The sequence below is a fragment of the Lathyrus oleraceus genome, chromosome 1, assembly GCF_024323335.1.
Source record: "Lathyrus oleraceus cultivar Zhongwan6 chromosome 1, CAAS_Psat_ZW6_1.0, whole genome shotgun sequence".
NCBI classification, from domain to species: domain Eukaryota; kingdom Viridiplantae; phylum Streptophyta; class Magnoliopsida; order Fabales; family Fabaceae; genus Lathyrus; species Lathyrus oleraceus.
Genome location: NC_066579.1, coordinates 405,437,225 through 405,449,931, shown reverse-complemented (window position 1 = coordinate 405,449,931; position 12,707 = coordinate 405,437,225). Strand labels below are relative to the sequence as shown.

The 12,707-nt window shown below is 34.7% G+C and overlaps 1 protein-coding gene across 1 annotated transcript; it reads left to right on the top strand.

The window, feature by feature from the left end:
* Positions 1-10,386: 10,386 nt before the first annotated feature.
* LOC127075706 (40S ribosomal protein S27-2) lies at positions 10,387-12,363 on the top strand. Its single transcript, XM_051017170.1, has 4 exons — positions 10,387-10,550; positions 10,648-10,749; positions 10,845-10,873; positions 12,006-12,363. The coding sequence occupies exons 1-4, from the start codon at positions 10,548-10,550 to the stop codon at positions 12,130-12,132; spliced, it is 261 nt and encodes an 86-aa protein (XP_050873127.1). The 5' UTR covers positions 10,387-10,547; the 3' UTR covers positions 12,133-12,363.
* Positions 12,364-12,707: the final 344 nt, after the last annotated feature.

The following is a 12,707-nucleotide window of genomic DNA, read 5'->3' as shown; positions in this document are numbered from 1 at the left end:
AACTAGCAGAGAGAGATGCTACCTAGTTTCTATGCTGATGATTGGGCAATGATTGTCCTTGGACTAAGAGAGAGTGTCATGTATTTGCTGAGTCAAATAGGGTGGGAAACCACTCCTATTCGAAGACAATTTGTCACTTACCGGAGGTTAACTCTAGAATTCCTTAGCTCCCTGATCTATCTACCCAGCCATGGAAAAGGAATAAGCAGAGGTTTCATTCAGTTCAGGATGTTCAATATGGAGTATCAATTTAACATTCAAGACTTTACTAACCTTTTAGGGTTTCCTACCTCTTTTGATACATTCACCATGAGCCAAGAAGACCTTTTTGAATATAGAGAACTTGAACATTTTTGGAGAAGTTTAACGGGAAATGACGACCCTGAGGAGCATGAGTTTCTTTCTGGAAACATACATAACCCAGCTTTTCGTTATTTCCATAAAATCCCAGCACACACTCTTTTTGGGAAGAAATCAAACATTACCACAGTTTCACGTGATGAACTCTTCATCATATTTTGTGCTTCCCAGAACCGTCCAGTGAATGGTGCCACTTATATGTTGGCGAATTTTGACCGCCTTATTCAAGATGACCGAGCACCAATTCAAATAGGCGGATTGATAACCATGATTGGTAATGCTATCGGATTACGCCAACCCATGCTTGACTTGAGCCCTTTTTGTGGCATTGCGCCTATGAGTATACCCTTCCTCTTCAACACTATGTTTATAGGAAACCTAGGACCTGAAGAGTTTGAGCTAATAATTAACAACCAAGTTCTTTGCCTATTCACCTTGCCTAGCCCGAGGACTAGTGTTCATAACCGAAACAATTGGCTCTACAATCTGAATGGAATACCTTCTCTTGTTAGATCTACTGAATCCATCCAAGACTATGAGATATGTGACGACCAGATTCCTTATGCTGAGTCTGACCCTCAGACACCATCTGGTTATTATGATATTGACTCTCCACCTCATCCTATCCCGGCCGAAGAGTCGGCAATACCTGATCTTAGACATCATATGCCCGGAACTGATTATAACACCGCCATTCAAGCCTTGATTCCAGAACAAGAAGCCATCAGAAAAGAGCTAACTAATATGGGACCTGAATTTCTGGGATACATGAGCAGTATGACAAATCAATTCCACGAGTTGCTAAACCGTGTAAATTCCTTTGCTCCTCCGGCCAAAGATCCTGCAAGTGGCTAGAAGTTTTTAGTTAATTAGTTTTAGTTTTAGGCTATTTATAGTTTTGTTTCACATTACTTTTAATCTTAGTATTTGTTTTTTTTTCCGCATGTTTGCCTTTATCTTCCAATGTTACATTATGGTTATTTTATGAAGCTATTGCATTATTGGTTTATTTTATTTTATTTCGATTTATGCAATATCTACAATTATCAATAATGATCTTTACTGTATGCTACTTACATAGCCTATTAGAGAAAAAAATATATTTACACTATGGTGTAATAGAGTAGCATGCATGGTATTTCTAAAATATATCAATAGCAAAATAAAATAAACATAAGCAAAACAAAACAAAAACAATAAAATAATAAAAACATATTATGACGCACCCACGTAAGTGACCGTTGCAAGCTGACTGGTGTGACGAGCGTCACACAAGCCATCACAGTCGTCACGTAAATGCATGTGACGCCCGTAACACCTTCCGTCACGAGCGTGACAACTTCATAATAGGTGAACGTTAGTGACCGTTGGGGACACGACCGTTACCCACCCACCTTTTTATTTTCCCCATTCATTCACCTCTTTACTCCATCCCACTCACATTCCTCCACATTTATTTTTCTCTCACCCACTCCTCTTCTAACTTCCAAAAACTTTTCCTATAAATACCTACACTCCATTTCTCCCTAAACCACACCATTCCAACAAACCACTCTTTACAAATACATTTGCACCCTCTTTCCTTCTTTCAACCCACCTATCAATATGGCGGAAAACCAACAATTCGGAAATATCATCTTCCGATCCGAAGATGATAACTATCAACGAGAGCAATTCGATCGGTTTCAACAACGAGGTGTCATCTCTACCAGGTATCCTGATTTAAATTGTTTACAAGAATTAGGATTACTTCAAGGTGTGCAATGGATGCTTCGGCTTGCTGATTTAACTTTTCTTTGCACACACAATCAACCTACCTACCCATCACTCACCTTAGAATTTTTAAGTTCTTATTCATACACCACTCCAACCGGTGAAGACGAGTACTTAACCGGTACCGCAACTTTCCGCATGTTCAACACCGAGTACTCACTATCCCAGGATCAGTTGAGTGTCATGCTACAGTTCCCTGTAGGAGACCAAGTCCACCCAAGAATCCCTCCGAACTCACAGTGGCCCATAAACGCCTTCGACCTCTTTAGAAAAATATCCGGTGTGGAAACCGATAATTGGGATGCACTACTTGCTTCCCACATACACAACCCAACCATCCGGTATTTTATCCGCATTCTGCAAAACACCATTTTCGGTCGACCCAACAACAGCAAAGTCAATGCCAAGGAATTATTCTTCCTCCACTACGTCTTTGCAATGGATACAAAGGTAAACGCCGCTTCTTTCTTATTTCACCATATCCGCACCCTATGTGCTAGAGGCCGCCAACCTTTCGTGATTGGAGGATTAATAACCTCCATAGCACTTGGCTTAAATCTAGGGGACCGACTTCAAAATTTACAAGCTTTCCCACCCCTATTTATGGATATAAGCTATTGTCGCTTTTCTCTAAAAACATTGGGGACAATGTTTCATTTAAGTGTGGGGGGGGGGGGGGGAACTTTGTTTCAGTTATGATTACTCCTCTTTGAATATATCTTTTTCAAGTATGTATTTCCCTTTTCATTGTTATTTCCCTTTCATTTAAATGTTTATCTATATATATAAAATATATATATATATATATATATATATATATATATATATATATATATATATATATATATATATATATATTTATAATATATACTCATTTTAAAGTTAAGTCCCTAGTGTGAAATTTTTTTATTATCTATTCCCCTCAATTTTCTTGAGCCATAACAAAAATTCAACACACTCAATAAGTATAAAGGTTGTCTATTTTATCAAACTTGAGTAAAATTAAGACAAAAATTATTACCGCCCCAACGCTCTAAAAACCTCAACATGTTAGATCAGAAAAGTACATATTATACCAATCCCTTGAACTTTTAGTTTTATAGTAACCCCGAGTAGTTTATACGAGAAGTCGACACCATCCTAATAGCAAACTACGTGGAGAGCCGATGAATATAAGTGAATGATTCCCAAGACAATATATTAGAAAAAAAATCAGGAAATGCACTAATTAAGTTAGGTGATCCTTACCCGATCATTTGATCCAAAGGTTGTAAATCCTACAAAAATATTATATGAACGATCCATTGTGAGTTGGTTCAGCGGTTTCTGGTGTTGAACTTGGTAGGGAGGACTACGGTCCGATCCCCCGCAATCTGCAATGGACTAAATGACGAAGTTATCCAACTTGTGTACCAGAACTTCAAGCTAAAAAGGGAATCAGAATCACTAACCGGTTACTCCACTATGTGCGCGAAAAGATAAAGGGCTTAATGTGATTTCGCTAGAATGAAAACGGGTGAAATAAGAGTAAAGGAACTAGGATAGCTATAATAGCGTGACTCGAACTGGTTTGCATAAGGTGGGGTTATCTGAGGTTGTAACGGTAGTTGTTGATGTTAAGATTAATCTCAGGCTATTTCTAATTGAGATTTACTTGCAACCTAACGCGAATTGATGTGTGTTTAGAAATTTCATCTAGATAATATTTTAAAACGATTTCTATACTGTATCTTGCAAAAGTCTAAGTATGGGGGAGTTTGATAACATGAAATAATATCACATTTTTGGACTTGATTTAATTAAATTATATTATTATTTGTTTTGATTTATTTTATATTATGCGATATTACTTGGTATTTTCCTTCTATTTATTCCAGGCAACATTATTTGAAGCATACGTGAAAAAGAAGAAAAGGAGGTGCACAAAGATGATAAGAAGCAATTTCCACTAAAGCCCAACCCACAACTATCAACTAGAAGCGCTGAAGCTGTGACGACCGCCACACAAGGTGTGACGAGCGTCACGCCCACCTGCTTTGTGTTACGAACGTAACACATGGTGTGACGAACGTCACACCCCCATTCCTATATTTTTGGGTTTGACGCGTAACAGAAGCACGCTCTTCCTCTTTCTTCGCTTGACCAGTTGACATGAGGAAACCTACTGAATGGAAGAAACGGTCACTTGATGGATTGATATAAATAGGACCAATTGTGGAACCCGGCTGCTCTCGCTCAATTTTCCAGTTTTCGGCACCACATTATTTTTACTGTTTTTCTTATTTTCCAGCACTCTACTTTCCTAGCAATTTTTATTTCCTTTTCTTTTCCAGTCAATTTTGAAGCATTCAATTAATTTTCTCACAATAGTTTCTAAACTATTGTGTAATTTTTACTGGATCTAACCTTACGTTAGATCGTAGTATTTTATTCCTTCGTTTTTATTTTCTTGTCCGATCGAAGATTATAAGAACAAATCCAACCGGTTTGTGGTGGAGAGTTCAAGCATCGAAGCTAGGAATAATCAAGACTTCTATTAATTTTACAGGTTCTTTAATTTTTTTGTTTAAATTTATATATGCTCTACACTGCTATTTATTTATACTGTCTGTCCGATATGGCTGTATGTAAGCATAATTATTGTTTAGGCTTGTTTAGCATGTCTGGCTAAATAAACTTAGATATCGGTATGTAAAGTAAGCGGAATGAAGGAATCAAAACTAAGTTGGTTTAATTTTGTTTAAAAACATAATCACTCTTTTTATGGTCTCAATTTACAGAGTTAATACCAAGGTTTTTGTACGAGAGTAAAAGACATAAAGAAGTTAAAATCAATAGAACGACGGTTTGAGCTTTTAACTGGACAGTGTAAATTGGACATTAATTTTAAATCAGGGCGAAAGCAATTTTTAGAGTTAATTAAATTCTAATCATTTTCAAAAAGTATTTTTAAAGGTTAAATGTGAGGACGAGAGTTAAGCATTTAAGTTTAATTATATAATCTAAGTCAACAGAGCGAGAGTTTGAGACAAGGGTGTTTAAATGGTTAGCATTTTCTTAAAATGAGTTTCTATAGATTCTATTGTTTTCAAAAAGTGATTTTGGACTTAACTAATTAGTGACAGCGCACGTTAATATAAAGTCATAGTCTATTCAACAGAGCGAGAGTTTGAGAAAAGGCTTTTAACTCAATAGTGTCTACTGAAAAGATTTACTTTAAAACTACGAAACCAACGAAGATTTGATTCCCTAATTACGACGAACTGCATACCGATATCCGCTTATTTGATATTTAATCTAGATCTTATTTTAGTTTTTTCCCTAATCAACAAAGTATCATCCGCCTTAGCTTTACGAAGTAACCTTAGAAAACGGTATATTGATTCATAAGTCCTTGTGGGATCGATATCTTTTATTACTACGCGATTAGACTGTGCACTTGCAGTTAATACCCCAATAGACTCATAAAGTCGCGATCAGTTGCTAGATACCGCTCACTGTTTATTATGTTAAATGCGTGATTTAATATAATTGCCAACGTCGCGAAAACCTACAGGGTCACACACAAAGGACGGATTGATGAGAGATAGAGTAACTAAGGAACATCATAAGGTACGGTGCACTAAAGTGGGATACGAAATATGGTAAGGTACCAAATACTTAAGTGATTTTAGCATATTATGAGATATGGGCCAGATACACTTAAGTGAGCTTTTTAGCTTGAAGCCCATACAAGTGGTTCTATAAATAGAACCCTTGGATAGAAGCATTGTCACTCAGACTCAACTCAAGTGAACTCTAATTGGAATTTCGTTTCCCTCTCTCTCACTCAAAGCCTTCATTCGTACCAGCTAGCACTGAGATTGAAGGAATCCGTTCGTGTGGACTGAGTAAAGACGTTGTCATCGTTCAATGTTCGTGATCACTCCGTGGATCTGTATCCAAGGTTTTGATCTTTACAAGAGATCTGCACCAAAGGTTTGAATCGCCACAAGAGGTAACGATTCTATCACTGATCATGCCCATTCGTAAGGATCATTAAAGGAGAAATTTTTAAATTCCGCTGCGCCTTGGATGGCAATTCTCCTTCAAAAATGAACTTAGATATTTATACAAGGTTGTATCTCTTTCAATTACCTTCAATTTGACCATAAATTTGGTACCATTTGGAGTTTGGATTATGGAGCTATGGATTTTAGAAATTGAGGAAGTTTGCTTGTTCAATGATGAGGACCAAAATGGACCTATAATGTTTCCTCATGGTACATGACTTTGCAAGTAGAATTTGATATTTCTAAAATAATAAATGTTGAGTAAGACATCTTGAAATTAATAATGAAACTTAGATCATCTTCATATCATAAAAAATGAGGAAGTTATAGCTCTTGGAAGTTGACCTTTTATCTATGGCACAAACAAAATGACATATAATCTTTCACCATACAAAATGTATTTCCAAGCAAAATTATCTATTGAGTCCAACATGAAATATGTTTGGAATGTCATAAAGCATAATTTTTTGTAATCATTTTCATATGACAAAAATTGTATGAGATAGGGTCTAGGAAACCCTAGATTTGACCAGTTGACTTTTCTGGTCAACTTCCTTGAATCAACTTGCATACTTGAAGTTCCTTTACTCTTAGGGGATGGAGGATCATATATGCTTATGATGATGTAAAGTGAAGTATCCATTGATATCTTTGACCAACTGCTGAAAAAACTTGATGAGAAGACACAAAAAATACCTAGATGAATTAGGGATTCCTTGACAAACAAGCTTCAAACTCTTGATGAACTCTTGATCAAAATGGAGATAAAGAACATAGGGATACATATATGATGTTTAGAAATAATGTGGGCCTTTTCTTTCTCTATCTCTTGCACTGAGGGTCTTAAACCCTAGTTGCAGGCTTGGTGGGGCGAAGTTGGACATACACTACCTACAAAAGAATCAAAGTTATACTAGACATATTTTTGTATTTTGGTTAGTAGACAAAGAAAATAAAGTATGATACAATCATATATGCTTGGTGATCTCTCCCAATGCAAACCCAATGAATGATATGTGAAGAGAATACTAAGGTGTAATCCCAATACCAATGCAAAACTATGAGATAACATGAGGGATCTTATGGGTCAAAATTGGGGTCTTACAGGGGGTATAATAATAGTAGGAGAAAACATAATGCCATTAAATGGGATGTTGTTACTAGTTTGAAGAGTGATGATGGACTAAGGCTGTGTAAATTGGACATTATGAACAAGGTTTGCATCTTAAAACTTGGTTGGAAGCTCCAAAATAATAATGGGGAGTTCTAGTATGATGTTGTTTGGGGGTAAATATGACATAAATGATAACAAAAAGGATATTTCGATGAAGCCCACAGACTCAAGTCTCTGGAAGAGTATTGCTAAAGTTTGGTCGAATACTGATAAATACAATATTTGGAGTGTTGGAGACGGAAAGGGTGTGAATGTGTGGAATGATGTTTAGATTGCATCGAATGTTCGCATTGTTGACCTTAAAATTGTTATCCCCATGCACATGTATAATGCTAGAGTGGCTGATATTGCTCACGAAAATGTTAGTTAGAATTGGGAGGACCTGAATAATTGGCTTCCAATGAATATGCTCCAACAAATTGCTGCCAATGTGCCTCCTTCTTTCGACGCAAACCCAGACGTGAGGATTGGACTTGAGCACGATGGAAAACAATCAAGTGTGGGAACCATGTACAAGTTTCTTGATGATCGTAGAGGAATAAAAAGTAACATGCCATGGGAAGATATTTGGAAAATTCAAGCAACAAAAAAAGTTTAATCCTTTATTTGGATCCTTCAACATGGTAGACTACTTACTAATAGTAGAAAGCATCGCATGGGACTTGGAAGTTCAATGTGTTTCGTTTGTAATAACATTGAAGAAGACACACTTCATGTTCTTCGGGATTGCCCGGGTGCAGTTGCGCTTTGGATGACAATTTTGAACACTAACAATCATTTTAGCATTTTCGTAGGTATCTTGAAGAATTGGATTTACTATAACATGAATGCTAACTTGGGGTGGAACGCCGAGAAAGATTGGACGACCTTTTGGGCTACTGCATGCCATAGTATTTGGACGTGGCACAATAAGGAGACTCATGATGGAATTTTTAATCGACTGACGTGCATGTTAAGTCATGTCAATAGATTGGTTCAAGATTACGAGCATGCAAAAACTGGTGCAAATATCAACTTGAAGCTCCATAGAAGTTTAAGTTACATTAAGTGGGAAGTTCCTTCGGCGGGATAGGTAAAATTAAACACAGATGGAACGAGAGATAAACATGACAATACAAGTTATGATGGAATCGTTAGAGGGAGCGAGTGAGATTGGCTTGGAGGTTTCTCTAAATATGTTGGCATGAATAGTGTTTACATAGCTGAGCTTTAGGGTGTCTTGGGCTTAAAGCTACTTATGGAAATGGATTTTCGGAACGTGATTGTGGAGGTGGATTATCAACAAGTGGTCAATGCCATTATGACGAGTGATCATAGTAGTAACATGGGAAGACACTTGATCACGAGAATAAGAACATTAATGCATTAAGATATAGAGATTAAGATTCGTCACATCTATAGGGAAGTCAATTTGTGTGCGATGTGTTAACTAAAGAAGGAAGTTTATCGTCGAACTTTTCATACATCTTAGAAGAATGTCTTTCGTTTATTAATCACATTATTGTTAGTGATTTGTTTGAGAATACTATTTCTCGTTTAATTCCGTTGTAGTTTCGTTTTCTTCTGGGCTCTGACACTTGTATATAAAAAAATATCTATAATAACAATGTTTTCAAATCATTTTTTTATAATTATTTAATACAATTGAATTAAATAATCATTGTTAATTTTACAATGAATAATTCATTTTAAATATATTTTATACCGTATTAAATTAATTTACCCACATGTATGTTATTAGTTTTTTTTTTTGAAAAAGCACGAGTCTTCCATCTAAAAAATGGACAATGAAAAATAAAAGGTATAATTAGTTCCCAAGTCCCTTAACTTAACTTAGGTTTCGCTTTGCTCCTTTAATTAAAAAACGTTACACTTTCGTTCCTTAAAAATGTTTCGTTAATATTATCGGTCCATTCCATTATTTTTTTAGAAAAATTATTAACTTTTGCCAACGTGGCATGACAACTAGGATACTGAGTCAACAAAAAAAAATATTTTATTTAAACTTGAAGATTTTGTTTACGTGGAATAAAAATTAATATTTTATTCACAACAATATTAATGAACTTTCATCAATTAACCTGATACAATAACAACAATACAATAACCATGATGATATCAATGACTCAAAAAACTTAAGAAGAAAAGAAATATGGAAAGAAAAATATAAGTAGAAAGAAACTAAGAATCAACCAGCCTCCGCTCAAATACCCCTCAGCCACCACGCAAAATCACTTTTTACACTCGACGCTGCTTTCCACCAACAAAATCCCACATGTCAAAGCTAAACAAAAAAAAGGTGGATACCTGAAACTCAAAGAACAAACAATACAACCAAAGTCATTGTGAAACAAAATCGACTGTTACCTTATCGACGCCACGATCTCCAAATGAGCGTTCTGAACCATCACCACAAATCCATCAGTATCTCCTCTCCCCTCCCATTTTAGATTTTGATTTGATTTGTTGCTATATTGATGTTGGTATAGAACCGAGTAAAAAATTGTTAAATTTTTGAGGAATTGATTATGGTGAGGAAGAATAGATGAACCTTGAAAAAGAGAGAGTTGTTTGAACCTGAGGTAGAAGAAGAGGTTCAAAGAAAGAGTTAATTTTGGGAAGGGAGAAGAAAGAGACTTTTGAATATTTAACAAATAAAACATAAATTTTAAAATAAATAAAAAAGTCATCTCAAATAAACATAATTACAATTAGAATATTATATAGTAAATATTTAACTTTTTTTTTTAATTTAATGATCAATTATACTAATGGAATAATTTTAAGGGACTACATAACATTTTTTTAATTAAGGAAGTAAAGTGAAATATTAAATTAATTAATGATAAAAGGTGAATGATTCCAAAATAAAATGAAAATGTAAAATTACAAAAATGTAACATTCTTTTAATTTGCTACTATTATGTATGCCACGTAAATGTGGGAAGGGTAAAAAAGTCAGTAAAGAGCAATTGTTAAGAGGGAGTGTTGCCCTAGCGACCAAGACACTGCCCTTTGTACACGTGTAACTAAACGAATGGTTGAGATTAAATAACTTTCATAATCCAATACACATACACAATAAACACCTACTATTATATTCAAACCTTTCACAAAAATCGCTTCACTTAACCAGCGCCCCATCTTCCACTCTTTCTAGGTTTACGCATCAAACCGACGGCGCAAAAATGGTGATCCATTCTCTCCGTTCACTCTTCTTCTCCGTTGTATTCCATTCTCGCTAACCGTTTCCGATTCCGACTGTTACTCTTCTGTCTTGTTTTTCAGGTTCTTCAAAACGATATTGATCTGTTGAATCCACCGGCTGAACTCGAGAAGAGAAAGCATAAACTTAAACGACTTGTTCAATCGCCTAACTCATTCTTCATGGTGATTTTTTTCACTAATCTTTGTTGATAGGTTATGTTAGTTTTCTAATTTGATTTGTAATCTGATTTTTGTTTCGTTTGTGTTTGTGTTAATAGGATGTCAAATGTCAAGGTTGCTTCAATATGTAAGTTCCTATTATCACCCTTTGTCATTTTTTCTTAGTCAGGTTTCAATTTGAATTAAAAAAAAGACCGTTTTAAAGTGATTTTGATCGTGATTATATTAAAATTTTAGGTCTAAATATTATTTAAGCCTCTTTAAAATTGACATTTTCAATTGTTAGTCCTTTTATCCACTTTATTGTTGTAAAAGCTTGTAGTCTTTGTTATTTACATGCGTATATCTTTGGGTCTAAATATGATTTAGGTGTCTGTTATCAATTTTACAATCCGTCTTTTAGAGACTAACAAAGAGCTTGTAGCTTTCAGCCAATAAGTGGTATATAATCAGATTCCATTGTTTGGATTTGTAAATAATGGATGAAGCAGAATGGAATATGATGACATCTATTTCATTCAATCCTTCCATTTTCATTCCCCAATTTGGGGTGTATGCTATGGAACAAAAACTAACTTTTCTTTTGTCAAGATATAAAAAATACTCAAACAATAGACTAAAATATTTGATCCTTTTAGCTCTACTCCATTCCATGATGTTTCAGTCTGTTTTGCTCTGTTCTAGTCCATCAATCATCAATCCAAACAGAGTCTTGGTATTTTGTAGTAAATTTAATATTCCCCTTTAAAATTGACATTTTAACTTGGTGCCTAAACAACTTAAAGCACAAGGGGTTACCAAAAACAAGAGCTTATGTATAATCTTGCATAATCTATTTTTATGCCAAGTAAAAATTTAGTTAAATTGATTTTTACATGCTATATCTTATTTTCATTAGTTACCTTGGAAAACTTGAAAAAATAAGCTTAAAAAGTTCATGAAAAATGTTATAAGCTGTTTTAAATGTTCTTGTAAAAATGTCACAGTTTATTTCAGTTTATAAGAATCTCAAATAAACCAATTCAAACAGGTCCTTAGTCCTTGTATCCGTTGTACTGTCTAACTTTTAGAAACAAACTAAGTAAGGGTTTGTAGTTGTGTTATTTGTAGGGACTGAAAAAACAGGCGTAGTAATGGAGTAGTATTTTCTTCTTCTTCAAAGCTGATCCGTAGTCTATTGTTTAAGAATTGAACATTTGTTGTCAATAAAAAAGTTATTTTTTGTTGAAAGCTGAACATGGTTGAATTTTTGGATGCAGAACAACTGTATTCAGCCACTCCCAAACTGTTGTTGTATGTGGTAATTGTCAGACAGTGTTGTGCCAACCAACCGGTGGCAAGGCAAGACTAACAGAGGGATGCTCATTCAGAAAGAAGGGAGATTAGCAGAGAGATTAGTAATGGAGTTATTTGTCTTTTTTAGAATTGATTTCTGAGGAAATTTTGAGTTATTGAGTTTTTAATAGAATGTTTTTGAATTGTTGTCTTTGTGAGTCTTATGCATTTGTGCTCTCTTCTTAAGTTGAATGATTTGGTGTTGTTGATTGACATTATCTCATAATTATCTATTTTGTACCAGTAATTTATTTATATATGTTATAGTGTGTATTAGTTTGATACCACCATTTATCACAATTTTTTAATTCCTATATGTTTTGTGTACGACTAGTCTTGGCTATTCGAAAGAATGTCAATTGTGTACACAATTAAAACGAGATAGTCTATGAATTAAAGAGTTTCCAAGTTGAAGAGAATTAAATATGTTGAGGAAGGTATTATGGTATAATGTGTATGGATATGAAAATGCAAGCCAGATGGTATAACAATACACCTATGACCAATCTATTTGGAATAAAAAATTGTTCTAAAATGAAGGATCTATTTTAATTTCTAATGCACTTTTCCCAATTTTATTCTTTAATTAATATTATTTTAATCATTGTTAATATATAATAATGGTA

Coding starts and splice junctions, on each gene's coding strand:
- LOC127075706 (XM_051017170.1), top strand. Junction 10,750..10,844: donor CGCCTAACTCATTCTTCATG/GTGATTTTTTTC, acceptor TTGTGTTAATAG/GATGTCAAATGTCAAGGTTG. Junction 10,874..12,005: donor TGTCAAGGTTGCTTCAATAT/GTAAGTTCCTAT, acceptor TTTTGGATGCAG/AACAACTGTATTCAGCCACT.